Source organism: Trichomycterus rosablanca, chromosome 1, assembly GCF_030014385.1.
Source record: "Trichomycterus rosablanca isolate fTriRos1 chromosome 1, fTriRos1.hap1, whole genome shotgun sequence".
NCBI lineage: Eukaryota > Metazoa > Chordata > Actinopteri > Siluriformes > Trichomycteridae > Trichomycterus > Trichomycterus rosablanca.
The window spans coordinates 60,668,241-60,694,164 of record NC_085988.1 but is presented as its reverse complement, the minus strand read 5'-3'; the positions used below and the strand labels follow the sequence as shown (position 1 = coordinate 60,694,164).

The 25,924-nt window shown below is 39.4% G+C and overlaps 1 protein-coding gene across 1 annotated transcript in view; it reads right to left on the bottom strand.

Moving 5' to 3' along the window:
• The window catches only part of nell2b (neural EGFL like 2b), a 97,171-nt gene extending 83,257 nt beyond the window's left edge, over nt 1–13,914 (bottom strand). The window contains exons 1-2 of the mRNA XM_063007263.1: nt 13,863–13,914; nt 12,526–12,654 (exon numbers count right to left, since the gene is read on the bottom strand). Of these exons, the coding sequence (XP_062863333.1) occupies nt 12,526–12,654; nt 13,863–13,914 (181 nt within the window). The remainder of the gene's footprint in view (nt 1–12,525; nt 12,655–13,862) is intronic.
• Between the last annotated feature and the right edge of the window lie 12,010 nt (nt 13,915–25,924).

The following is a 25,924-nucleotide window of genomic DNA, read 5'->3' as shown; positions in this document are numbered from 1 at the left end:
GGAGCACATGGTTCCTAACGCACCACTCCTGTATAAGGTCCTGTATAAAGTCCCTGTATTAACCTTATTTCCCTGTGCAGTCCTTAATCTATTAAGTACAACAAGGTTTCCTAAATTTGTTACTTGTCCATATTCTAAATTTTTGGAAACTGGAGCTCAAAATAATGATCGATAGCCCAAAGCCTTACCTACTATGCTAACATTGTATTGTACAACAGTATAAAAGTTTAACAAATATGGCCAACTGTGGTCATATGGGTTTCTGTTTAAAACACACCTGATTTGAGTAGTTATAATTAGGCCCCTACTAAATTAATGGGAAAATGTGCTTAATTTTACTGACCTCGTTTTTAAAAAATCACAGATTTCACGGATTTTTAAAGAAAACTGCCACATTTCATGTCAGCCATTAAATAACGCTCATGAATTGAATGATAGAATAAATAGTAGCTACAATACACAGCACAGCCTACCTTAATAGTTGAATTAGCCCTAGAACATCCAGCAACGGTGCAAGACTTCTGCATCTACAGAATTGGAGGGGAGTTTTCCAAACTCAATTACCCGTGTCATGTTTTTAGCTGCTTTAGACATCGATATCTTAAACAGTTTGACTAAGCGATTGCTAATTGAATTGTTTTTAAGTCTGAGCTTTTAGATTATGACCACTCTCCCTGTCCCTGTGGCTGAAAAGCACCCTCAATGCATTATGCTGCAACCAGAAGGTTTCACTGTAAGGATGGTTTTAGCCAAGTGATGTGCAGTGTCTGTTTTTGCAAGACATACCACCAGTTGCTCTTTTTAAAGAATTAAACTTTACAAAGAATGTCACGTATCCGACCTCTCTGTGCTCCTGGAGCTCCTGAGCTCACAGAGCATGTGGACTGTTTGTGTGCCACACCCTTCTCTCACTCCCAGCCCTGAGCCAACACCCCCTTTTTCATTGGTCCCCTTGGCCAATTAGCTCCAGCTGCCCCTCATCTCAGGCTCATGAGAGCATCCCCACAGTCCTATCACAAACTTTGGGTGCCTGAGCAATAAAGAAGCAGACAACATGGGACTACAGGCTTGTAGATTCAGCTGTACAGTGCCTAGGTCAGTGATACCACCTTGGATGTTCGAATTACTAAGTGTAGCCCTGACACTGCATGAAAAACAGTATAATAATTCAGAAATTTCAGCTGCTACAGTATTGGTGCAACATCATCTGGCACAAAAATACTATAATATTCTGCAGATATATACGGATGGATCAAAGCATCCTACTACAGGAACCACAGCAGCAGCAGTGTATATCCCAGACTTTCGAGTAATTATCAAAAGACGATTAACAAGTAATCTCTCGGTATTTGCCACTGAAATAGTTGCCATTCTGCTGGCGTTGCAATGGGCCGAAGAGGTATGCCCAATGAGAATAGTGATTTGTTCAGATTCCTTGTCCGCATTACAAAGCATCCAGTCGGGGCAGTCTAATTGTAGGCCAGATCTCATTATAGAAATTTATCAGACAATGTTCAGATTACATATGAAATTAATATCAGTCAAATTCTTATGGGTTCCAGCACATGTAGGAATAATCGGAAACGAGATTGTGGATGTAGCTGCAAGACAATGCCTAAAACGAACAAGATGTGATTTTGACATCCCAATTAGCAAGGCTGAGGCAAGAGTGGTTGTTAAACAATTCGTGAGAAAGGTATGGCAGGGTGACTGGGAACAGGAATTCAGGGGAAGGCATCTATTTGCAATACAGCCAAAAGTAGTTTCGGGTACAGGTGGAGGATATGATCGAAGACAAGCAGTTATATTAACTCGGCTCAGGATAGGTCATACAATGTTAAATTCTTCTCTTCACTTAATAAAAAAACACGACACAGGGCTTTGTCAATACTGTCAACAGAGGGAAACTGCTGAACATGTATTACTTATTTGTAAAAAACATTCTGCACAAAGATCACTATTCATTGATATTTTAAAGGAAAAGGGACACAAAGATTTCACTATGAAGGGGTTACTTTCTTATGGGGCAGGGATGGGTATAGTACACAAGCAGGTGTTTTGGTTTCTAAAGAATATTGGTAAATATAACAATTTAATTTAACAATTTCTTATGTATTTCTAACCTCTGATTTTAAATCCTGAACTTTGTAAATCCTTGTTCCAAGTTCCTTGTTCCATGCTCTTTGCACTGTGCTCCTGGTTCAGTGCTCTTTGTTCCATGCTCCTTGATCCTTGCTTTTGTTATTTGGTTTGTAGTGTTTCTGTCCATTAACCTGATTCTGTCTGTTATCCGTGTTTAGCCTTGTTTTAGCCCAGTCAGCCTTTGTGTAATAGCCTTTACCTTAATTCTTGTGTGTTAGCCTTTGTCTATTAGCCTAGCTCTGTGTGTTAGCTCTGTTAGCCTCTGTTTAGTCTGTTTAGCCTTTGTTTATTAGCTTTAGTTCTGTTTATCTCTGTTTAGTCCTTGTAACCCTGTTTAGCGTTGTTGGTCTGTTTAGCCTTTGTTCTTTAGCATTAGTTCTGTCTAGTTCTGTTAGCCTCTGTTTATCCTGTTAGCCCTGTTTGTCTTAGTCTTGTTCTTGTCTTGTGTGTTTTGTTATTATTAAATATCTTTGTTTAATACATCTCTGCAAGTGTGTCCGCCCCCTTGTTTGTCATAGCCCATAAAGCGTTACACTTAAATGATTTTATCAAATTCAATCTGGGTGGTCATATGCCTTTTACTCAACAGTGGCTTCTGTCTTGCCACTCTGCCATACATGCCTGATTCATGGAGTGCTGCAGAGATGGTTGTCCAATCACCACGTTCTCTGCTCAAGACGTTTTTGCCCCTTTACCAAGGCCCTTCCTTCCTGGATGCCAAATTTGGCTGGACTGCCAACTTTAGGAAGATGTAAGGTTGTGCCAAGCTTCTTCCGTTTCAAACTTAAGAGTACTGTTGTCCTTAAAACACTCAAAACCTGTATTGTGTTTTAAAGTTGGACTGAGCTATGATTTGTTACACTTTGATTGCAGGAATTTACAACCTCTATTTAAGCTTACAGCTGACTGGACATCAGAACATGCTTTTGACATTATATTTACTTTCTTTTTGTGTAACGATGTTTGGTTCAAAGATTTTCATTTAGAGGCATGCAGAAAGCTGGCAATTACATTTTAATTGCGCATTGCGTTCAACATTATGTAGATTAATGCCATTAGCAAAATGGCTTTGACTCACTGATGAAATTCTCACCAAAATATCTGCAATATCACAATAAAATAATAAGACGAGAACAATACACAGTGGATTAACATGACAGGACCTACAGCACTCTATATGAAAGCTGATATTGATGATATTGAATGTAATATTGGAAGAGCTTCTGGAACAGCACTGGTGGCTGTTGGCCTGTTTACCATCCTGCTTGCTATTTGGCTGCTGTTATGATCCATATTTCATGAGAGATGAAAATAAAGTGCAAAACTGTGCCATTTTAGAGCAGCTGTACACACACACAGCCTGGCAGCTTTTCAGCCAGATGTTTGGCATAGACTGACTGTTTCAATGTCATTTTAAAGCCAAGTGTAAAATAAAACAGTGACACCCATTCAAGTATAAAAATGATTGCATATGAATAATAATTATCATAATAAATAATCATATACAAATTAATACTCTAGTACCTATAAAGCAGAAGACTCAGCCTTTTGTGAATACTGCTTCTGTTCCAAATAATGACAATCACCTGTTTACATCACCTGTTAAATTCACTCACTCACTCGCTTAACTGCTTATCCAATTGGGGGGGGTCATTGCTGGATCTCAGCTTTTCAATGGACGCAAGGCACACAGTAACACCCTGGACAGGGCACCAGTCCATCGCAGGGCAGACACACATACAGTGTATCACAAAAGTGAGTACACCCCTCACATTTCTGCAAATATTTTATTATATCTTTTCATGGGACAACACTATAGAAATAAAACTTGGATATAACTTAGAGTAGTCAGTGTACAGCTTGTATAGCAGTGTAGATTTACTGTCTTCTGAAAATAACTCAACACACAGCCATTAATGTCTAAATAGCTGGCAACATAAGTGAGTACACCCCACAGTGAACATGTCCAAATTGTGCCCAAAGTGTCAATATTTTGTGTGACCACCATTATTATCCAGCACTGCCTTAACCCTCCTGGGCATGGAATTCACCAGAGCTGCACAGGTTGCTACTGGAATCCTCTTCCACTCCTCCATGATGACATCACGGAGCTGGTGGATGTTAGACACCTTGAACTCCTCCACCTTCCACTTGAGGATGCGCCACAGGTGCTCAATTGGGTTTAGTCCATCACCTTTACCTTCAGCTTCCTCAGCAAGGCAGTTGTCATCTTGGAGGTTGTGTTTGGGGTCGTTATCCTGTTGGAAAACTGCCATGAGGCCCAGTTTTCGAAGGGAGGGGATCATGCTCTGTTTCAGAATGTCACAGTACATGTTGGAATTCATGTTTCCCTCAATGAACTGCAGCTCCCCAGTGCCAGCAACACTCATGCAGCCCAAGACCATGATGCTACCACCACCATGCTTGACTGTAGGCAAGATACAGTTGTCTTGGTACTTCTCACCAGGGCGCCGCCACACATGCTGGACACCATCTGAGCCAAACAAGTTTATCTTGGTCTCGTCAGACCACAGGGCATTCCAGTAATCCATGTTCTTGAACTGCTTGTCTTCAGCAAACTGTTTGCTGGCTTTCTTGTGCGTCAGCTTCCTTCTGGGATGACGACCATGCAGACCGAGTTGATGCAGTGTGCGGCGTATGGTCTGAGCACTGACAGGCTGACCTCCCACGTCTTCAACCTCTGCAGCAATGCTGGCAGCACTCATGTGTCTATTTTTTAAAGCCAACCTCTGGATATGACGCCGAACACGTGGACTCAACTTCTTTGGTCGACCCTGGCGAAGCCTGTTCCGAGTGGAACCTGTCCTGGAAAACCGCTGTATGACCTTGGCCACCATGCTGTAGCTCAGTTTCAGGGTGTTAGCAATCTTCTTATAGCCCAGGCCATCTTTGTGGAGAGCAACAATTCTATTTCTCACATCCTCAGAGAGTTCTTTACCATGAGGTGCCATGTTGAATATCCAGTGGCCAGTATGAGAGAATTGTACCCAAAACACCAAATTTAACAGCCCTGCTCCCCATTTACACCTGGGACCTTGACACATGACACCAGGGAGGGACAACGACACATTTGGGCACAATTTGGACATGTTCACTGTGGGGTGTACTCATTTATGTTGCCAGCCATTTAGACATTAATGGCTGTGTGTTGAGTTATTTTCAGAAGACAGTAAATCTACACTGCTATACAAGTTGTACACTGACTACTCTAAGTTATATCCAAGTTTCATGTCTATAGTGTTGTCCCATGAAAAGATATAATGAAATATTTGCAGAAATGTGAGGGGTGTACTCACTTTTGTGATACACTGTATACACACATCCATTCACCTATTGGGCAATTCAGTGTCTCCAATTAACCTGACTGAATGTTTTTGGACTGTGGTAGGAAACCGGAGCTCCCGGAGGAAACCCATGGGGGCACAGGGAGAACATGCAAACTCTGCACAGAAAGGACCCGGACCGCCCTGCCTGGGGATCGAACCCAGGACCTTCTTGCTGTGAGGCGACAGTGCTACCCACCAAGCCACTGTGCCACCCCTGTTTTAAATTATTATAATTTTTTTTCCACCTCATTACTAGCCCTAAATTGCCCCTGCCCCAACTTTTTTGGAATGTAGCAATGGATGTCATTTTTTTAATGCAGAAATGGATGAATATACAAATAAAATGAAGTTGACCAGACAAAACATGAAATATCTTGGGTTCATACTGTCAAAGTAAATGTAAGAAACACTGTAAATTTTTTATTTTACATTTTTCCTACTGTCCCAACTTTTTCTGTTTTGTGGTAGTAGAATTGTTCAATTTCTTCATCTTGTTTGTCAGCAGTTGGTGCATAACACTGGATAATAGATAATATCTCTTGGCTTGGTGGCAAATGTGGCTGATATGACTCTGCTGCTGGGTTGTAGGATGTTCAGCAAGTAGCAAAGTTTCTGTGAGTCCATACAGCAACTCCATGATGTTCGCAGCCCTCTTTGCTTGAAAACAGCAATGTGTGTCCATCCAATGTCTTGAAGTGCCAGTCTCAGACAGTCAAAAAATGCTGATATTTAGTCTTTCCAATTCACAAATAAGTACTGATAACTCGAACATTCTACTTTCTATCATTCATATTACCATTTATCATTCATTTTTATCATACATATTCTCTCGCTTGTGCTTTACTGGGTCTTTTGTCTCTCTGTTGTAAACTAGAAAAGCCAGTAGAACACTTTTCGATACCCACCGTGTCTCTTACGACAAGGCAAGATACTGCTGACATTTTCATCCTAGGTGACGTCTGCTTTGTCAGTCCTGCAGCCAACTCACCGTTGTGCTAGGTTGACGCAGCAAGTGCCTTGTCGTAAAAAACTCACTTTTTGACTGGAACCTTCTCCTTTACATTAACACAAGGGTGACCCTGCCAAGAAAACCAGCTCCAGACGGTATTGCGCTCAGTTTCATAGGTCTGGTTCCACTGGGAAACATAGCCAATCTCGTCTATGTAGACGTACAGCCGGACAATAGCATCACTAAGCTTTAAGCCTTGATCTCAGCTGAGATGGGCTAGTGTAAAAGACTGATTGATTGAAACATTACATATCTTTGTAGATCAACGCACATTTGCAAAGAGTTGCTGTCTCAATATTTTGGGAATGAGGTTGTAACAGTTCTCAATCCCCTGTTTTCCTAGACCCCTAATAATTGGTATCAATTTATGGATGGAGTCAGTAAAAGTAGAGGTGATAACAACCTTAAAGAACAGTAAAGTCAGCAATCACAGTTCTAAGCTGCTATCAAGCAAACTGCTCATCAGGTTTTCTTCCTCACACTAATGTACACACACAATCACCATTTAACTGGCTTTCATCAGTGGTGACCAAATGGTTTTCAAAGAGGGCCAATGTTTGTATCACTAAAATAACATAGCACTAATTACTCTTTGCAAAAACTATTTTCAGTAACTATAAATTGAAACCATAAAGTATATAATTTAAACCTACTTATAGGACAAATTGTGAATAAAATACTGTACATGGTAAAAAGATTTATACTGTTATTTAGTTTGTTATTAAGATTTATACTGTTATTTAGTTATTTAGTAAAAAGATTTATACTACTGTATAATTGTAATTGCATTACAGAGTCAATATTTCTCATAGTTTTTTAAAGTTTTATTTAAATTTTATTCTACTCTATTTCATTTACTGTACTTACACTGTACTGGAGCTGCTGCAACACTCGAATTTCCCCTACGGGGATCAATAAGGGAATCTTATCTTATCTTATTTTAATTTAACATTCATGCATAAACTGCATTTTCTTTCCAGCTTTTTAAGTACTGTATGCATAATTTGGTGTTTAACTTTCAGCATAAAAATGACATAGCTGGCCCTCCCTTTGTCTGGCTCTACAAAAGCTCATTATAATGGTTCACAAAAGTATGAGGATGTGAAAAAGCTGGGCAATCTAAGCATATTAGTTTAGAGTAGTCAAACTGTACATTGGTGAAAATTATTGTGTGCCACCTTTAAACATATCTTTCTTTTTTTCTTTTTTTTACAAATGTTTAACACACCCATGTCAGTATAAGTGCAGCTATTTTGTAGCAATATAAATCAACAATATGAAGCAATATGAATATGAATATGCAGCAATATGAATCAACATTAAAATGTTGATTTATTTTAACAGGTCCAGGTTGATTCATATTAACAGGTCCACCTTTCAAAAAGATGCATTTTGTAGGTGTCTAATTACTACCAGTAGCCCTATTGCTGATGTTCAAAATGTGTCAGCTCAACTCTGGGCATCAATAAAAGAGCTGGATTATTACTGGCTGAGAATTACTGGTTGAATCACCAGCAGCAAAAGCATTTTCCCCATACCTAAGGTTTAACCCAGATGTTTAACACTCAGCGCAAGGCTTCTATATGGCAGTGCTACAAACACTTCATTGCTGTCATCAGCTTACAAATATTTAGCTAGTAGGGTTCATATGATAACCCGTTTCCAGTGATGGAAAGCAGAATCAGAATCTTTGTTTATTCACCAAGTACCAGGTGTTCGAGGAATTTCTTTTGGTCAACATATTTTAGATGTAATAAAATAATATAGAAAAATGTTTACTTTATATAAATATTGAATACTGACATAAAATAGACAATAAATAACTCAATTTATTAGGAATTTCAAAAACAAATTACATCACTTTTCAATATAGTCACCTTCCGATGCATTATTACCAGTGTCGTACCAACTTTTTAATGCCATCAGCAAATTTTTTTTTTGGTTGAGCGCTTAGCCACTGATGCACCGCTGATTTCACATCATCATCACATGAAAATCTTCTTCCCCTTAACACTAGCTTGACTGAAAATCTGAGATCCTGAGGACAAACCCCTCCTTCTACATAACCATTAGAGCACTATCAGTCCTCTTTTGTCATGCATATGCTTGCAGATAACACACTATTCAACCCACCCCCCAATTCATCTATGATTCTGTCTCTTGCTAGCCAGCATGGTCAAACATGGTGAAACATAGTTTCATAAATAGTAGTTTTCAAATAGTATTCATATATACATACATACAGTATATGTATGTATGTATGTACAGTATGTACACGCACGCACACACACATATATATATATATAGCTTCTTTGAGCGTTCCAATAAAAGTGAAAAACAGATGGCGCTAAATCTGGACTATAAGCTCTCTTTCAGTCTCTCAGACACGACCAATTACTACTCCTCCCGCCCTCACCGTTTCCAATTAAACTATAAAAGTGTGGAAACTTTTTGAAGATCCTTCATATCAAACTTAAAGTAAAGCAGTGTGCAATGGAGATAATAATGTGTAATAAAGTGTACACTATTAAAATGTACTTCAAGTGATAAAGAATGCCTTGATTTGTCACATATACATATACAGACGTACAGTACAACAACATTCTTTCTTTATGTATCCCAGCTTGTTTGGAAGCTGGGGTCAGCCATCGTACAACGCCCCTGGAGCAGAGAGTGTAAAGGGCCTTGCTCAAGGGCTCAACAATGGCTGCATGGCAGAGCTGGGATTCAAACTCTCAACCTTTTAGTTGAAAGCCCAAAGCTCTACCCACTAAGCTACCACTGTCCCTTAAGTGGTTATGGTGCATATACTGTATGCGTTGGAAAAGTGGGAGAGGCACTTAATCAATGGGATTATGGCATTATATACAGTGGATACATACATCATGTGTGATTAAGTGCATGCACAGCTGTTTAAAGCAGAGGAATGTGGAAATGGTCCTTGTTTAGGAGGATGATGAAAGTTTGGGTGACAAATTTCAGAGCTTAGGGCATCTGCTGAACAGTCAGTAATTGTGTAATTAAAACATGCATGTGTGTGGTAGGTGAGTGTAAGTACAAGTTAGATAGACCTAACTTGGTGGCAAATGAATGCAGATGTTATAACATTGTAAAACATGTATGTGTACAAACTTCTTTGTCTGTAGTGGCATACAAATAGAAAAATATCATTACACACATCTGACTTTAGCCTTAGCAACACATCTTAAGAACACAGATGTGTGATGTGTGAGAATTGACAGAACAGAATTCTCTATGGCTAGCCCAAAGCTATATCAAGATTATAAACAACTCTCACATAAGCTGTATCCCAGTATTGCCTAAATTTACATTTATTAACATATTCCCAGAAAACTCAGAGTGAATTGCTACTTCCATCATTCACCCAGTATGACACTTCCAGCAATGCAGACCCCCCACTGCAATAAAATCTTTCTGACTAACTGGACTCCTTATGTGTAAATCAAACAATAGTTTGTCATAGGCTGAAATTTGATGCTATAATCCTGTGGTTAATAATTCTACTTGCAGTTTAAAATGTTATTTTTTAAAATTGCCATATTATACCATATTTATTACTCTGAAATCAGTTTGATAATAATAGAAGAGAGAGAATAAAGAACAAAACATATTCTACCAATATTGACTGTGGGGCTAAAATATACTGTAGCTGTGTAGTTATGACTAAGAGGTTGTTCACAAAGAATAAACCACTGTTGGCCATTTGAACAAGTAGCTAAAGCCTATAAATTACTTGCAAAGACTGTATTTACCACTAAGTGAGCCAGTGTGAAATTAAAAAATAGTAATTAATTAATGAAGTAGTAGATTTAAAAACGAGGTCAATAAACAGACACTGTATAAATAGTGTAAAACACCAATGTGATTAGTTCTAATGCAAACACAGACTACAATGTCAATTGCTTCCCTTGTGGAGAAATGTTTACCTGCTTTGATTGAGTGACTTAGTGAGTAAGAGAATGTCAATAAGTGAAGAGCCAATGTTCACAACATAAGGGGCAGCAATCCCAATAGGCCCGACATACACAAAAACACAAGTGTCAATCCATCCCTCTACGTTCACCTGCCAAATGATTATAATTATAACAAGCCAGGTTAATGTGGTGCTCAACGTCAAAATAAATAAATACAGTGGTACCTTGAAACTCAACGTCAGTTGGTTCTGGGAGTGGTGTTGAGTTTAAAAGGCATTGAGTTTTAAGGTATTTTTTCCCATAAGGATGTATGGGAAACCTGTTAATGCATTCTGTGGCTTATGTAAAATAATGGGGGTTGTTTTTGACATTTATACTGAAAATAATACAGATATAAGATAAACTTAAATACAATTAAAAAACTGTTAAAAATAACAATACAATAAAACCTGCACTTTACCTTTACATCTTTATTGTTTCCTTAAGCTTCTTAATCGTGGAGATGCTTGATCTTGGAATACCATATTCTGTTCAGTAAAGGTAAATGCTTTTTAATGATAAGCGTTTTAGACTCTCTCTCTTGAAAAAAAAGCTAATTTATACTATTTCTCAGAATCCCGAGCTATAACACAAGTTTAAAAGTGAAACAGGAGAAAAATCCAGCCAAACACAGATACATGTGGAGCTTTCAGAGTGGATTTGACTGTTATTCCACACAAATGCAGATTCATCTCATATTCGCACTTTGATGACATCTTACTGCACCGCTCAAGCCATGTGCTGAACAAAGCAGCTGGTTATTGTTAATTTGAAATTAAATAAATAATTTTTTTAAGAAACTGAACACGCTGAGTTGAAGGGTACACATTGATGTGAAGCCCCAGTGTGACTAAACACAAAGCACACAAACAAATGCAATGCCAATAGCTTTCCCTTATAGAGAAACCGAATTAATGAGAAAAAGAACACACTATGTTCACTATGATGTTGTGACATACAGCTGTGATGACAGGTGCCAAAAACACACAAAAGCATGATAATGCCAATAGCTCCCCCTTGTGGAAAGACTTTCACCTGCTTAATATGACTTAAGAGATTGAGTGTAAAAATGAGTTACAAGCCAGTTCCATTAGGTGCTCTACAACTATAAAAAAAACAAGGACAACACCATCTAAGTGTATCAAGCACCAGTGTGACCAGCACATACAAATCTAATAAATTGCCTGTAGATTTCCTTTGTGGATAAATTTCTGCCTGATATCACTAAGTGAGTGAGTTGGGGCAGCACTGTGGCTAAGTGGGTAGCACTGTCGCCTCACAGCAAGAAGGTCTTGGGTTCGATACCCAGGTGGGGCGGTCCGGGTCCATTTTGTGCGGAGTTTGCATGTTCTCCCTGTGTCTGTGTGGGTTTCCTCCGGGTGCTCCGGTTTCCTCCCACAGTTTTCCTCCGGTTTCCTCCTAATTGGAGAGACTGAATTGTCCTATAGGCACCTAGCCGCTAGGATGCATAAACCAGCGCATTGTAGTGCCGGTTCCAAGCCCGGATAAATAGGGAGGGTTATGTCAGGAAGGGCATCCGGCGTAAAAACTGTGCCAAATCAATAATGTGGATCACAATCCGCTGGCGACCCATAACAGATAGATCAGATCACTAAATGAGTGAGTTCCAAGTCAGATTAGTGAATTGCTTTATTTAAAAAAAGAAATGAAATGTATTTTGAGTGACACAGCAAGCAGGGCCTGGGTTTGATTTACCGGCTGAGCTGCCAGGGTCCCTGTTTACCCTGTGTTCATGTGGGTTTCCTGCAGTTGCTCCAGTTTCCCCTCACAAATCCAAAGACATGCAGTCAGGCCAATTGGAGCTTTTTAAACTGCCCTAAGTGTGTGTGTGTGTGTGTCTGCTCTGTAACAGACTGGTGACATGTCCTTGGTTTTTGCTGCCTTTCACCCAATGAATTAGACCCACGGCAACCTTGACCAGTATAAAGCAGTGATAAAACAGACAATGAATGAATGTATGTATTTTGCAGCAGTCAAAGAAACTTGGGGAAGCATATGTAAAAATGTAAATAGAAATTGTTGGACGTGTTACCTTTAAAAAGAAAGGCGCTGGTATCATTATGAAAGCCCTGCACTCGGGAAACTCCTGTAAAAGATTCTCCTACGTTCAGCTCATTCAGTATGTCCACATGCAGAGCAGGATCCAGATCCAAAGCACATACTGAAATTAAAAACACACACAGGTTAGAATTTGTGCAGTACCAACTTTTACTAATTCTATCCTAAATATTAAATAAACAGTATGGCTAAACGTATGTGAACACCCATACTAATTATTGAGTGTAGATGATTCAACCACATACATTATTGCTAATAGGGAAGGGGGCTCCATATTAATGCATACAAATAACTTAATAATAACCTGATCAGATTTTTTTTAATTGTATTTTGTTTATGCATTTTCTCCCCTTTTTCTCCCCACTTTTAGCACGTCCAATTGCTTGATTGCATCTTGCTTCCTCTCCACTAATGCCGATCCCCGCTCTGATTGAGGAGAAAGAAGCTAACCCACGACCCCTCCAAAATATGCATATGCATATGCATTTTTTCACCTGTACTAGGCGAGTGCTAATGCAGATAAGCCCTGTGTACGGAAAGACACACCCTGATCAACCCGCCCCTGTGCAGGCGCCATCAATCAGCCATCAGCCTGCAGAGGTCGTAGTTGCATCAGTTACGAGGAGACCCAATCCGGCTTACTACTACCACACCCCTATATGAACAACAGGCCAATCGTTGTTCATGTGGCCGCTCAGCCCAGCCGGATGGCAGAGCTGAGATTCGATACGATGTATTTGAGATCCCAGCTCCGGTGTGCTAGCGTGTGTTTTCCAGCATAGATACATATGCTTACAGGCCAAAATCTTTCAACGCTAATACTGGATAGGAACCCCCGGCTCTAAAAACCACAAGGTGTTGGAAACTTTTCTCTCAGCATGGTTGCATTACAATATTGCTGCACATTAATGCTGTGAAATCTCTGATTCTACCACAGCTGTGCTTTTTTAGATTTACGTAGATCTGGTGACTGGGGAGATTATTGGAGAATGTTAAACGTTATTTGATGAATTGTGGTTTGTGACTTGGCACATAGGTAGGTCATTTGTGGCTTTACAGGGATGACACATATAAAGACTTTTGGTTGGTTTTGATGGGTCCACACAAACAAGTTGTGAAAGAATTTGTATTACTGACCATTATGTAACAGATATGGAAACCTGTAATTAATGGAAATTTTATGAATGCATGATGGGCTCAGAACACTAAGAACATTGTGAGTTGATAAATTATTATATAAATATATTAGATGAGGGAATGAAGATATCTGAAACATTTTTCATAAATTATGTAGTTTCTTTCAGCACTCACCTGTCAGTACATGAACTATCCAGAAGGCAGTAGAAGACTTAAATAATCCCATAGCGAATGACCAAAGTTGAAGCAGTAGTGAAAGCACTAGTCCATCAGCTGCTGTTCAGAATAGCGCAAGTGATGAGGCGCGCCTACTGAATACAGCCCAGCACATACAAGCGCATTTCATATCAACACTCCCGTCCAACCAACATCCTAAAAACTTCCAGGAATACCAAAGCAAACAGATGAGGACACAACACTCAGCATGAGCGGAGTAAAAGTAAAGGAATCGGTTTCTACACAGAGCAGATGAGCAGATGTATCGGTACTCTTCAGTCTGATAGAGAACACTGAGACTGCTCAGAGTGAGAGCACAATCTTCTCCTCATCCCCGCCCCCTACCGGTGAAACCCTGTAAGACTGTTCAATAAAGACACTCAAAAACCGCTTCACCCTCGCATCCTCGTCAGGGTCGCGGTGGACTCGAAAACACTACGAGCTATTTAGGAATAGACCCCTGACTGTACAGAATCAAGGTCGTAGCTGTGAATTTGGATGGGGTGGCACGGAAACTCCACACAAAAAGGACCCTGGTCACCCCTTTAGGGAATTAAATTAATGCCCTTTTTGACATGCCGCCCAAGGTTGAGTTAAGAAAACACAATTTATGTTGAATAATACCATCTTTTAAAAATAGGGCTTTAAAGACATATTTTCTTTGTAACCTTTCACGTCTCAAGCATATAAAAATGCAGTATTTGATTGAAATACGTATATGATAATGCCATTTAAGTAAAATGTTAAAAAATAAAATTAAATAAAAATAAAAACAGAATGTAGTCATTTGTTAGTTATTTCTGTTATTTTCTAAGTATGTTAAATTAAAGGTCATACGAAAACACAGTATTTGTTTTTACACTATGAACTATTTATTTATTTGATTTAGTATTGATTTATGTATTTATGTACTTTTTTATTTATTTATTTTTATTTATGTGTTTGAAAATATACAGTAAATCCCAACTTGATGCCAAAAACACATTCCAAATAAGTTGGGACAGAAGCTTGTTGACCACTGTGTTACATTAGTTGGATGGCATGATGGCTCAGTGGGTAGCACTGTCACCTGACAGCAAGAAGGTCCTAAAAAAAACTGTATATCCTGTATATCCTGGGTTTGATTCCCAGGTGGGGCGGTCTGGGTCCTTTCTGTGTGGAGTTTGCATGTTCTCCCTGTGTCTGTGTGGGTTTCCTCCGGGTGCTCTGGTTTCCTCCCACAGTCCAAAGACATGCAAGTGAGGTTAATTGGAGATACAAATGACCATGACTGCGTTTGATATTAAACTTGTGAACTGATGAATCATGTGTAATGAGTAACTACCATTTTTGTCATGAATGTAACCAAAGTGTGTAAAACATGATGTTTAAATTGTAATAAATAAATAAAAGCTGATTTTGACATTCTACTGTTGTGCAATTCCTTAGCTCTGCAATCGAATAGGATTAGTTGTCATGATTTCCGAATCGTAATTCATCCCACATTCTCGGTGAGAGACATCTCTGGATTGCAGGTAGGCCGGTCTAGTATTTGCACTTATTGATCATGTTGTTGTAATGTGCAAAATTGGCAGCTTTAAAAATGCATAGACATATCTGAAAATGATATGTCTGTGTTGAAAGGCAGCAAGTGTTGGTCAAAAATTTAAATGTACACCAGAGGTCAAAAGCCCAAGAGCACTAACGAACATGATTCTATTTTCCTTAACTACAATACAATGCTTTTATTATAAAGCATACAATCAGCATAGCAATTTGAGAGAAAATTGAATTTTTAATAGACATACATTATAGTATATGGCATTACTAAAAAAGCAAGTAACTGTTTGTGAATCTTAACCTTTTCTCTGAAGCATGTGTTTAAATTACTTTGAGCAGGTGGATTTAATTAATAGGCTTATTAAAGTTCATTTATTACAGCCTTTGTTCACTTTTCAGAAATATGCCCATATTAAATAACAAAACAATCCCTAAAGTATTTTTTTTTTTTACTTAAATTGTATTAAATAGGTATATGATTTGTAACAAAAAAACAGCAACAACAAAAAGCAAGCATTTTTACAAATGGTTCCTTTACAGACTGTACCTGTAAGATAGCTGTATGTCACAGGCACGGATAATCATGACAGACCCTGGCTTTTGAAATGTAAGCTGGTACAATCAGGACAGTAGTTTTCCTCTCTGACCCAGATAACACCAAGCCTATTAGACTATAATACCAAAAGTGTGTGGACACCTGACCATGAGCTTGTTGAAAATCCTTGGTTATAACATTTGCATAATTAAACTGCATAAATGTGGTTGCTCTACCAATCTCCTTTTAAAGCCATAAAGACATAAGGCTTGCCATAAGATTTTAATTGTGTGTATTGGAATTGGTGCCAATCCAGTTAAAAGTGTTTCTAAGGTCAGGAGGGATTTCAACATCTCTGACCATATACTGAATTTCCATTAAAATCTAAAATGTTGACCCATCCAAATGTTAATTTACGATTAAATAAGATTAGGCTACAGTCCAAAATGTATGGTGATTAGAAAACAAATATCTGGACTCTAATGTTCTGTAATTTGAAATGTGATGTAATTACATCACACAGACTGACCACATAGGATTATCATGATGTAACACTTAAACACTAAAATAATATACTGTATTTTCCTGCCCGCTATAAAGTATGTAAGCCTATAAAATCTAGACAGGGTTAACAGTAATGTAGCTGAGCTCTAATGGTAATTTCTTCACTCTGTTGCACCAGTCGTTAATGAAGAAATCCATATATTCCACATGAACAGCTTGATTGATGTAACATTATAAAGAGGCTTTAATACATTGCTCTCCTGTTTGGCTTGGAGCAGCATCAGATGGCATTACGCTCACATCTGTTACCTGCTGATGATCTTGCAGAGGCAAAACCCCAGCCTCATTGTCATTCTACAGAACACACTCATTCACCCACAGCTTGCTTTTCCAAACATCTTTAACATTTCTACAGCAACGCCTCCAGAGAAATGATAGATGAGATCTAGCTCTACCTTTTGACCTCTCTAACACTATAATTACTGTATCCATCCCGTTCTTGACCTGCACGGGAAGCTCACGAATGAAAAAGTCAGAGCTAATGTAGAGAACACAATGTAGTAATTACATTCTGCTCCAGCCAAGGCCATACAAAATCGTAAATATCAGGCTAAAAACGCGTCATCAGGTTTTATTCGAACTGGTGAACAGTAATTATGTGCATGAACGCTGCTCATTATATATTTTAATACATCTTGCCGTTTTTAATTTTCAATTTCATTGACCTCAAACACCTCAGTGCTGTGTGGGAGATAATAAGGGAGGAAGAAGGCAGCACTATGTGTAACAGTAAACCCTGACATATAACCTAATTAGATTTAAAATCCAAACGCAATTATCCAGCTATAGAGAAGAGAAGACTATAGACTGAGCATATACAGTATATGCACATTTTTATGTCATGTGCCATTTTCATAAAAGCTGGGACATAAAATGCCATAAAAACAGGAATCTGATTTTGGATTACAGTGCTTCTTAAGTCACATTCTGAAGTGTAAATTGTGGATGCAATACACTGTCAGAGGTTTTGAAGGTTCTCTGTCTTTCCTTTTTCTAAGAACTGAGTTATTTTGGATAACAAGAGCAACCTGTCATATTGTGACAACCAGTTCACAGTTCTGAACTTGGGTTCATTTCATTCGTGCAGGTGTTGAACTTTCCCTCACACTTCAGTAGAGAGGCATGACCTGCCCGTTTACAAGATTTACACCGATCAGCCATAACATTAAAACAACCTCCTTGTTTCTGCACACGTTGTCCATTTTATCAGCTCATCATCTGTTTCTCTGCATGCTTTATTAGCCCCCTTGCATGCTGTTCTTCAATGGTCAGAACCCCAACAGGACCACCAACCAAAAATTAGGTATTATTTAGGTGGTGGATCATTCTCAGCACTGCAGTGACACTGACATGGTGGTGGTCTGTTAGTGTGTGTTGTGCTGGTATGAGTGGATCAGACACAGCAGCGCTGCTGGAGTTTTTAAATACCGTGTCCACTCACCCTATTAGACACTCCTACCTAGTTGGTTCACCTTGTAGATGTAAAGTCAGAGACGATCGCTCATCTATTGCTTCTGTTTGAGTTGGTCATCTTCTAAACCTTAATCAGTGGTCACAGGACTCTGCTCACGGGGCACTGTTGGCTGGATATTTTTGGTTGGTGGACTATTCTCAGTCCAGCAGTGACAGTGAGGTGTTTAAAAACTCCATCAGCGCTGCTGTGTCTGATCCACTCAGCACAACACACACTAACACACCACCACCATGTCAGTGTCACTGCAGTGCTGAGAATGATCCACCACCCAAATAATACCTGCTCTGTAGTGGTCCTGTGGGGGTCCTGACCATTGAAGAACAGCATGAAAGGAGCTAACAAACAAAGCTTGCAGAGAAACAGATGGACTACAGTCAGTAATTGTAGAAAGTGCTTCTATATGGTAAGTGGAGCTGATAAAATGAATAGTGAGTGTACAAACAAGGATGAATTTTCATAAAAGCTGGGACATAAAATGCCATAAAAACAGGAATCTCTGATTTTGGGATTACAGTACTTCTTAAGTAACATTCTGAAGTATAAATTGTGGATGCAATACACTGTCAGAGGTTTTGAAGGTTCTCTGTCTTTCCTTTTTCTAAGAACTGAGTTATTTCAGATAACAAGAGCAACCTGTCATATTGTGACAACCAGTTCACAGTTCTGAACTTGGGTTCATTTCATTCGTGCAGGTGTTGAACTTTCCCTCACACTTCAGTAGAGAGGCATGACCTGCCACGTTATATTTCCACTCTCAGTTTTTTAATCTGTAATCACTTAAGTTTTGCAGGTGTGTGTGGGATATTATTATTATCATTATTTTGTTTCCTCCAGGCCACATTTCTCCAGTTACTATGCCTCCCAGGCATAACTTTCTTGTTATTAATACCATGCATACTCCTTATACTAAGCTCGCCAAAGGCAGTATGTAGTATGTGAACATTTCTATTAAATAATAACAATAATAAAATAAAACCAAGCTGAGTAAAACCAAAGATCAACAGACCACATACAGTATACAGACATTTTCAGATACATATCAGAAAAAAGTTGGGAAAAAATGTAGTATAAGATATTTTATGTTTTGTCCAGCCAACTAGTTTTTTGTTATTAAACATCCATTCCTGCATTTCAGGTCCGCAACACATTTCAAACAAAGTTGGGTCTGTAAAGCATTTACCACTTTGTAATGTTGCCAGTCTTAAAGTGTGCAACAATACAAAGCGCAATGTGGAAAAACACCCTGAACAGGACAACAGTCATGTAGGGCCACACATATTTCACACATATTCACACTCACTTATTCCTTACTTATTTTTTACAGTTAGAGAAAAAACAAAGTAGTCCAGAGGAAATCAGCGTAAACAAATAAAGTATCCATAAATCTCAGACTGTCATGTGTCATATTTGCCTTTTATGTAGTGAAAAATATGTAAAGCCAAATCTGTTACAAATGTCATTATTTACTATCAAAGCCATTTATGACAGAAACTAGAGAATCACAAGCTAGTTACATCAACTTCTCTGTTTTACAGCTACTCTCTCTCACTTTCCCAAGAAGCCTTTGTAATAGCATAAACAGTCTATTATCCAAACCCCCTAGACAGTGAGCTAGCTAATTTCCTATTCTTTACCAAAATGTCTGAAGTACAGGTAATTTTCCAAATAGACTGGCATAGAGCATTAATGTATCTGTGCTTTACTGTACTCTGCAGTTATAGAGAATATATAGAGTTCATTACAAAATAATTATAAAAATGATGCCTTAAAGCAGCTGGAGAATAGAACTCACCTAAAATAAACAGGTTAAATCTTCTTTTTACATAAACATTAAGCAAAGTGCTGTTTAGATATCATATTACTGTGGTCTTAATTTCCCAATATAGCATTTGCATTTGTTAATCTTGTAGAAAAATACAGTTTTACTTTATACTGAAATTTAAAATGATAAATCTTCACCAATGATCCACATCACATAATAAAAAACACAATTGCTGATGTATTAGCCAATTATCAAGAAAAACTGACCTGGTCATCTAATAAAGCAATAAGCCACGAGAGACCGTGCGTTACTCCGCTTCGCGTCGTGCCAAAAACGTCATTCCCCGTGCTAAAATCATAGCAGTAACGCACGGTCTCGAGTAGCTTATTGCTTTTATAAAACGGCGGCCAACATAAAATACAATAAATACAACAATGTTTAATTCATAAATGTATTTATTGTGTATAAACTTACAATAAAGCATTCTTCTGCGACGCAAGGTAGTTCAATTAACAGTGTTGCTAGGCAACATGAGGGCGAACATAACATTCACTCTTTCTTTTCAGTGGCGTATTAATATGGAATGATGTGAGGTGGTCATAGGTGTGAGTTTATCGGGGATTTTACAACGGCTTCGAACGCGGCTCAGCCAATCAGATTTTAGGACCGGAACTATCCGTTTTATAATGTAGGATAAACAATGTTATGCAAGTGATGCAAGTAGAGCTGGCACTGATCCGATACTCTGTACCTGTATCGGTCTGATATTGGCCCAAATCACTGGATCGGATATCGGAAGGAAAAAAACATGTAATCCGATCCGATACTGTTGCTTAATGTAAATAACACTTAATGTAAATAAGGCCATTGTTTGTGTGTAAAGCAAATAACACACGAAGATACGTTCCGACAGAGTGCCGTTTATTGCCAGCTCACTCGGCAACTCACTAACGCCACCGATCTACAACTCATCCGCAACAGCCATTGAGAAATTAAAAAACACTGACCTACTTAAACTTTTAGCATTTTAAAAATCATCTACTATTGCCACATCTAAAACACTGTTTAAACAATAAAAATCGCTTTATAAATGATAAATCGCTCACCTCAGATAAAGAAAATCTTGTCCCGGCTTGGAGATATCTCACATCCTCAACGATTAATCCATTAGTGTTATGAAATAAAACAAACTACACTGTTTCCTGTTTAGCCACAGATGTCCTCTTCAAAATCCGGCAGGGTTTAATAATCTAAAAACATGACCGAACTTTAATGAAAAATCTCAACTCTGCGTCAGTTCTATTAATCACATTGACAGTTGTTGACACATATATTTTAGTGTGTGACTATAAAAAAAAAATCTAATTATAGGCAATTTCCCTATTTGTGCCAATTCCTGCCTGTCTGTTCTGCCCCCCAACACTGACCAAGGAAAGGTGAAACCTCCATGTACCCCCTCCAACACAGGTCACATCCAAAAAACATCCCAGCTTTAACAAAATTGTGTAATGTGCAATAAATATTTTAATATGCCTAGATGTAATTGCTGTGCATTTTAAAATACTTTGCCTCAACTCATTTTGCCACCATATTTGACAATGACCAATTCAAACAGATAAATAAGTAAAAAATAAATGTCCTAATATAGCTCTGAATGGATGACTTTGTTTTAGGTTGCAGCCATTAGGACTGTGCATATACCACAAATGCAATCAACCCTGCAGAAGGACGATAATGCAGACAAAGGGCAGACTGGCAATTATCATCCAGTAAACAAATGGGCTGATGTTTACCATCTGGTATGCAGGTCAGGCGAAATAAATGATCCACTATCATTTTGGATAGCGTGTGTATTTATTTCTAAAGACGATTAATGATAATGGAGGTGCTGTATTATATTTTTAACCTTTGCCAAGTCTATCTACATGTTATATTACCCCATTTTTTATATATCCACATATTATTCATTTAGATTCATTTAGTCTTAAAATGTTAATTACACTTTATCAACCCAGGCTATTTTTCATTAACACACTGCAGGGATTTAATGATGGCAAACACTTCAGTAGTATTACACTGACAAGTGAGAGAGATTCAGGCGTTGATTTTTAATCACTAAACTCATCAGCAGCAGCCCCCAGCACCTGCCATTATAGCTCAAGGCATCACAGACAGATGGCAATATAAAAAAGCAATGCACATGGGGCTCCATGTCCTGCTTTATGACTCAGTTCTTCATAAAGTAGCTCACAGCAGCAGAGAATGACTTTTTCAAATCTGTTATTTAGTGATTTATGGCCCCACCATAAGTCTACAGAGTAAATCTAAGTGAACATTGTTAGAACAATAATGGTACTTCCTAAATAGTGTTGCGTTCCACACTCGTAACCCTAGACTTTTCAAAATGCTTGTAGCTTTACTCCTTATGTTCCTCAAAACATTTTAATATATCCTAGTTGAGACTGCATAAACAAATCCATGGATGGATCATTAGACAAAAAAATAAACAAATACATAAACCCATTCATTTATTTTTAATATAATGGATACTTACTCATTTATGCGTATTTACAGTCAAAGGTTTACACACATTTGGAAACCACATGTGTGCCACGACAGTCTTTGGGATTTCAATCATTTCTGAATGTAGTCTTTTTCTGCTGCTTAGAGTGCCGCACAGGAAAGAATGCAGTGTGTGCACCAAAAGCTTGACTGGAGAAACATGGGATAACCATGGGAAACTAGCCTGGGCTATATGTTTTCAATTTTGCTTTTTATTCAGATATCAGATATCTCAACCTCATTTTTAAATAATAACAGCATTAAAGGACTTGTGTGGTGCAACAGTTAAATTTAGCCATTAATTAAGCCCACTGCTGAGATCCAGGGTTTAAATCCCCCAGAGAGTGTTGCTATTGACTGGTCGGGCATCTACATGCAGGCATGATTGACTGTCTCTGTGGGGAGGGGACAATGATTGGCTGTTGTTCATACAGGGTGGGAGCCGGATAGGGACTCCTTATATCTGATGCAATGACGACCTCTGCTGGCTGTTGATGGCGCCTGCACAGAGTCAAGAGATAATGTGATCAGGGTGTGGCTCACCGTACACAAAACTGATCTGCATACAGTGTATCACAAAAGTGAGTACACCCCTCACATTTCTGCAAATATTTCATTATATCTTTTCATGGGACAGCACTATAGACATGAAACTTGGATATAACTTAGAGTAGTCAGTGTACAACTTGTATAGCAGTGTAGATTTACTGTCTTCTGAAAATAACTCAACACACAGCCATTAATGTCTAAATAGCTGGCAACATAAGTGAGTACACCCCACAGTGAACATGTCCAAATTGTGCCCAAATGTGTCGTTGTCCCTCCCTGGTGTCATGTGTCAAGGTCCCAGGTGTAAATGGGGAGCATGGCTGTTAAATTAGGTGTTTTGGGTACAATTCTCTCATACTGGCCACTGGATATTCAACATGGCACCTCATGGCAAAGAACTCTCTGAGGATGTGAGAAATAGAATTGTTGCTCTCCACAAAGATGGCCTGGGCTATAAGAAGATTGCCAACACCCTGAAACTGAGCTACAGCATGGTGGCCAAGGTCATACAGCGGTTTTCCAGGACAGGTTCCACTCGGAACAGGCTTCGCCAGGGTCGACCAAAGAAGTTGAGTCCACGTGTTCGGCGTCATATCCAGAGGTTGGCTTTAAAAAATAGACACATGAGTGCTGCCAGCATTGCTGCAGAGGTTGAAGACGTGGGAGGTCAGCCTGTCAGTGCTCAGACCATACGCCGCACACTGCATCAACTCGGTCTGCATGGCCGTCATCCCAGAAGGAAGCTGACGCACAAGAAAGCCCGCAAACAGTTTGCTGAAGACAAGCAGTCCAAGAACATGGATTACTGGAATGCCCTGTGGTCTGACGAGACCAAGATAAACTTGTTTGGCTCAGATGGTGTCCAGCATGTGTGGCGGCGCCCTGGTGAGAAGTACCAAGACAACTGTATCTTGCCTACAGTCAAGCATGGTGGTGGTAGCATCATGGTCTTGGGCTGCATGAGTGTTGCTGGCACTGGGGAGCTGCAGTTCATTGAGGGAAACATGAATTCCAACATGTACTGTGACATTCTGAAACAGACCATGATCCCCTCCTTTCGAAAACTGGGCCTCATGGCAGTTTTCCAACAGGATAACGACCCCAAACACAACCTCCAAGATGACAACTGCCTTGCTGAGGAAGCTGAAGGTAAAGGTGATGGACTAAACCCAATTGAGCACCTGTGGCGCATCCTCAAGTGGAAGGTGGAGGAGTTCAAGGTGTCTAACATCCACCAGCTCCGTGATGTCATCATGGAGGAGTGGAAGAGGATTCCAGTAGCAACCTGTGCAGCTCTGGTGAATTCCATGCCCAGGAGGGTTAAGGCAGTGCTGGATAATAATGGTGGTCACACAAAATATTGACACTTTGGGCACAATTTGGACATGTTCACTGTGGGGTGTACTCACTTATGTTGCCAGCCATTTAGACATTAATGGCTGTGTGTTGAGTTATTTTCAGAAGACAGTAAATCTACACTGCTATACAAGTTGTACACTGACTACTCTAAGTTATATCCAAGTTTCATTTCTATAGTGTTGTCCCATGAAAAGATATAATAAAATATTTGCAGAAATGTGAGGGGTGTACTCACTTTTGTGATACACTGTATGTACTCGCCTCGTGCAGGTAAAAAGATGCAGTCGGCTACTGCACACGTGTCAGAGGGGGCGTGTGTCACTCTCGGTCTCCTCAATCAGGGTGGGGATCGGCATCAGTAGAGAGGAAGCATAATGCCATTGGGTTATTGGATGCGCTAAAAGTCAAAAGAAAAAGGGGAGAAAATGCATAAACAATATATATATGTACAGTGTATCACAAAAGTGAGTACACCCCTCACATTTCTGCAGATATTTAAGTATATCTTTTCATGGGACAACACTGACAAAATGACACTTTGACACAATGAAAAGTAGTCTGTGTGCAGCTTATATAACAGTGTAAATTTATTCTTCCCTCAAAATAACTCAATATACAGCCATTAATGTCTAAACCACCGGCAACAAAAGTGAGTACACCCCTAAGAGACTACACCCCTAAATGTCCAAATTGAGCACTGCTTGTCATTTTCCCTCCAAAATGTCATGTGATTTGTTAGTGTTACTAGGTCTCAGGTGTGCATAGGGAGCAGGTGTGTTCAATTTAGTAGTACAGCTCTCACACTCTCTCATACTGGTCACTGAAAGTTCCAACATTGCACCTCATGGCAAAGAACTCTCTAAGGATCTTAAAAGACGAATTGTTGCGCTACATGAAGATGGCCAAGGCTACAAGACGATTGCCAACACCCTGAAACTGAGCTGCAGCACAGTGGCCAAGATCATCCAGCGTTTTAAAAGAGCAGGGTCCACTCAGAACAGACCTCGCGTTGGTCGTCCAAAGAAGCTGAGTGCACGTGCTCAGCGTCACATCCAACTGCTGTCTTTGAAAGATAGGCGCAGGAGTGCTGTCAGCATTGCTGCAGAGATTGAAAAGGTGGGGGGTCAGCCTGTCAGTGCTCAGACCATACGCCGCACACTACATCAAATTGGTCTGCATGGCTGTCACCCCAGAAAGAAGCCTCTTCTGAAGTCTCTACACAAGAAAGCCCGCAAACAGTTTGCTGAAGACATGTCAACAAAGGACATGGATTACTGGAACCATGTCCTATGGTCTGATGAGACCAAGATTAATTTGTTTGGTTCAGATGGTCTCAAGCATGTGTGGCGGCAATCAGGTGAGGAGTACAAAGATAAGTGTGTCATGCCTACAGTCAAGCATGGTGGTGGGAATGCCATGGTCTGGGGCTGCATGAGTGCAGCAGGTGTTGGGGAGTTACATTTCATTGAGGGACACATGAACTCCAATAAGTACTGTGAAATACTGAAGCAGAGCATGATCCCCTCCCTCCGGAAAATGGGTCGCAGGGCAGTGTTCCAGCATGATAATGACCCCAAACACACCTCTAAGACGACCACTGCTTTATTGAAGAGGCTGAGGGTAAAGGTGATGGACTGGCCAAGCATGTCTCCAGACCTAAACCCAATAGAACATCT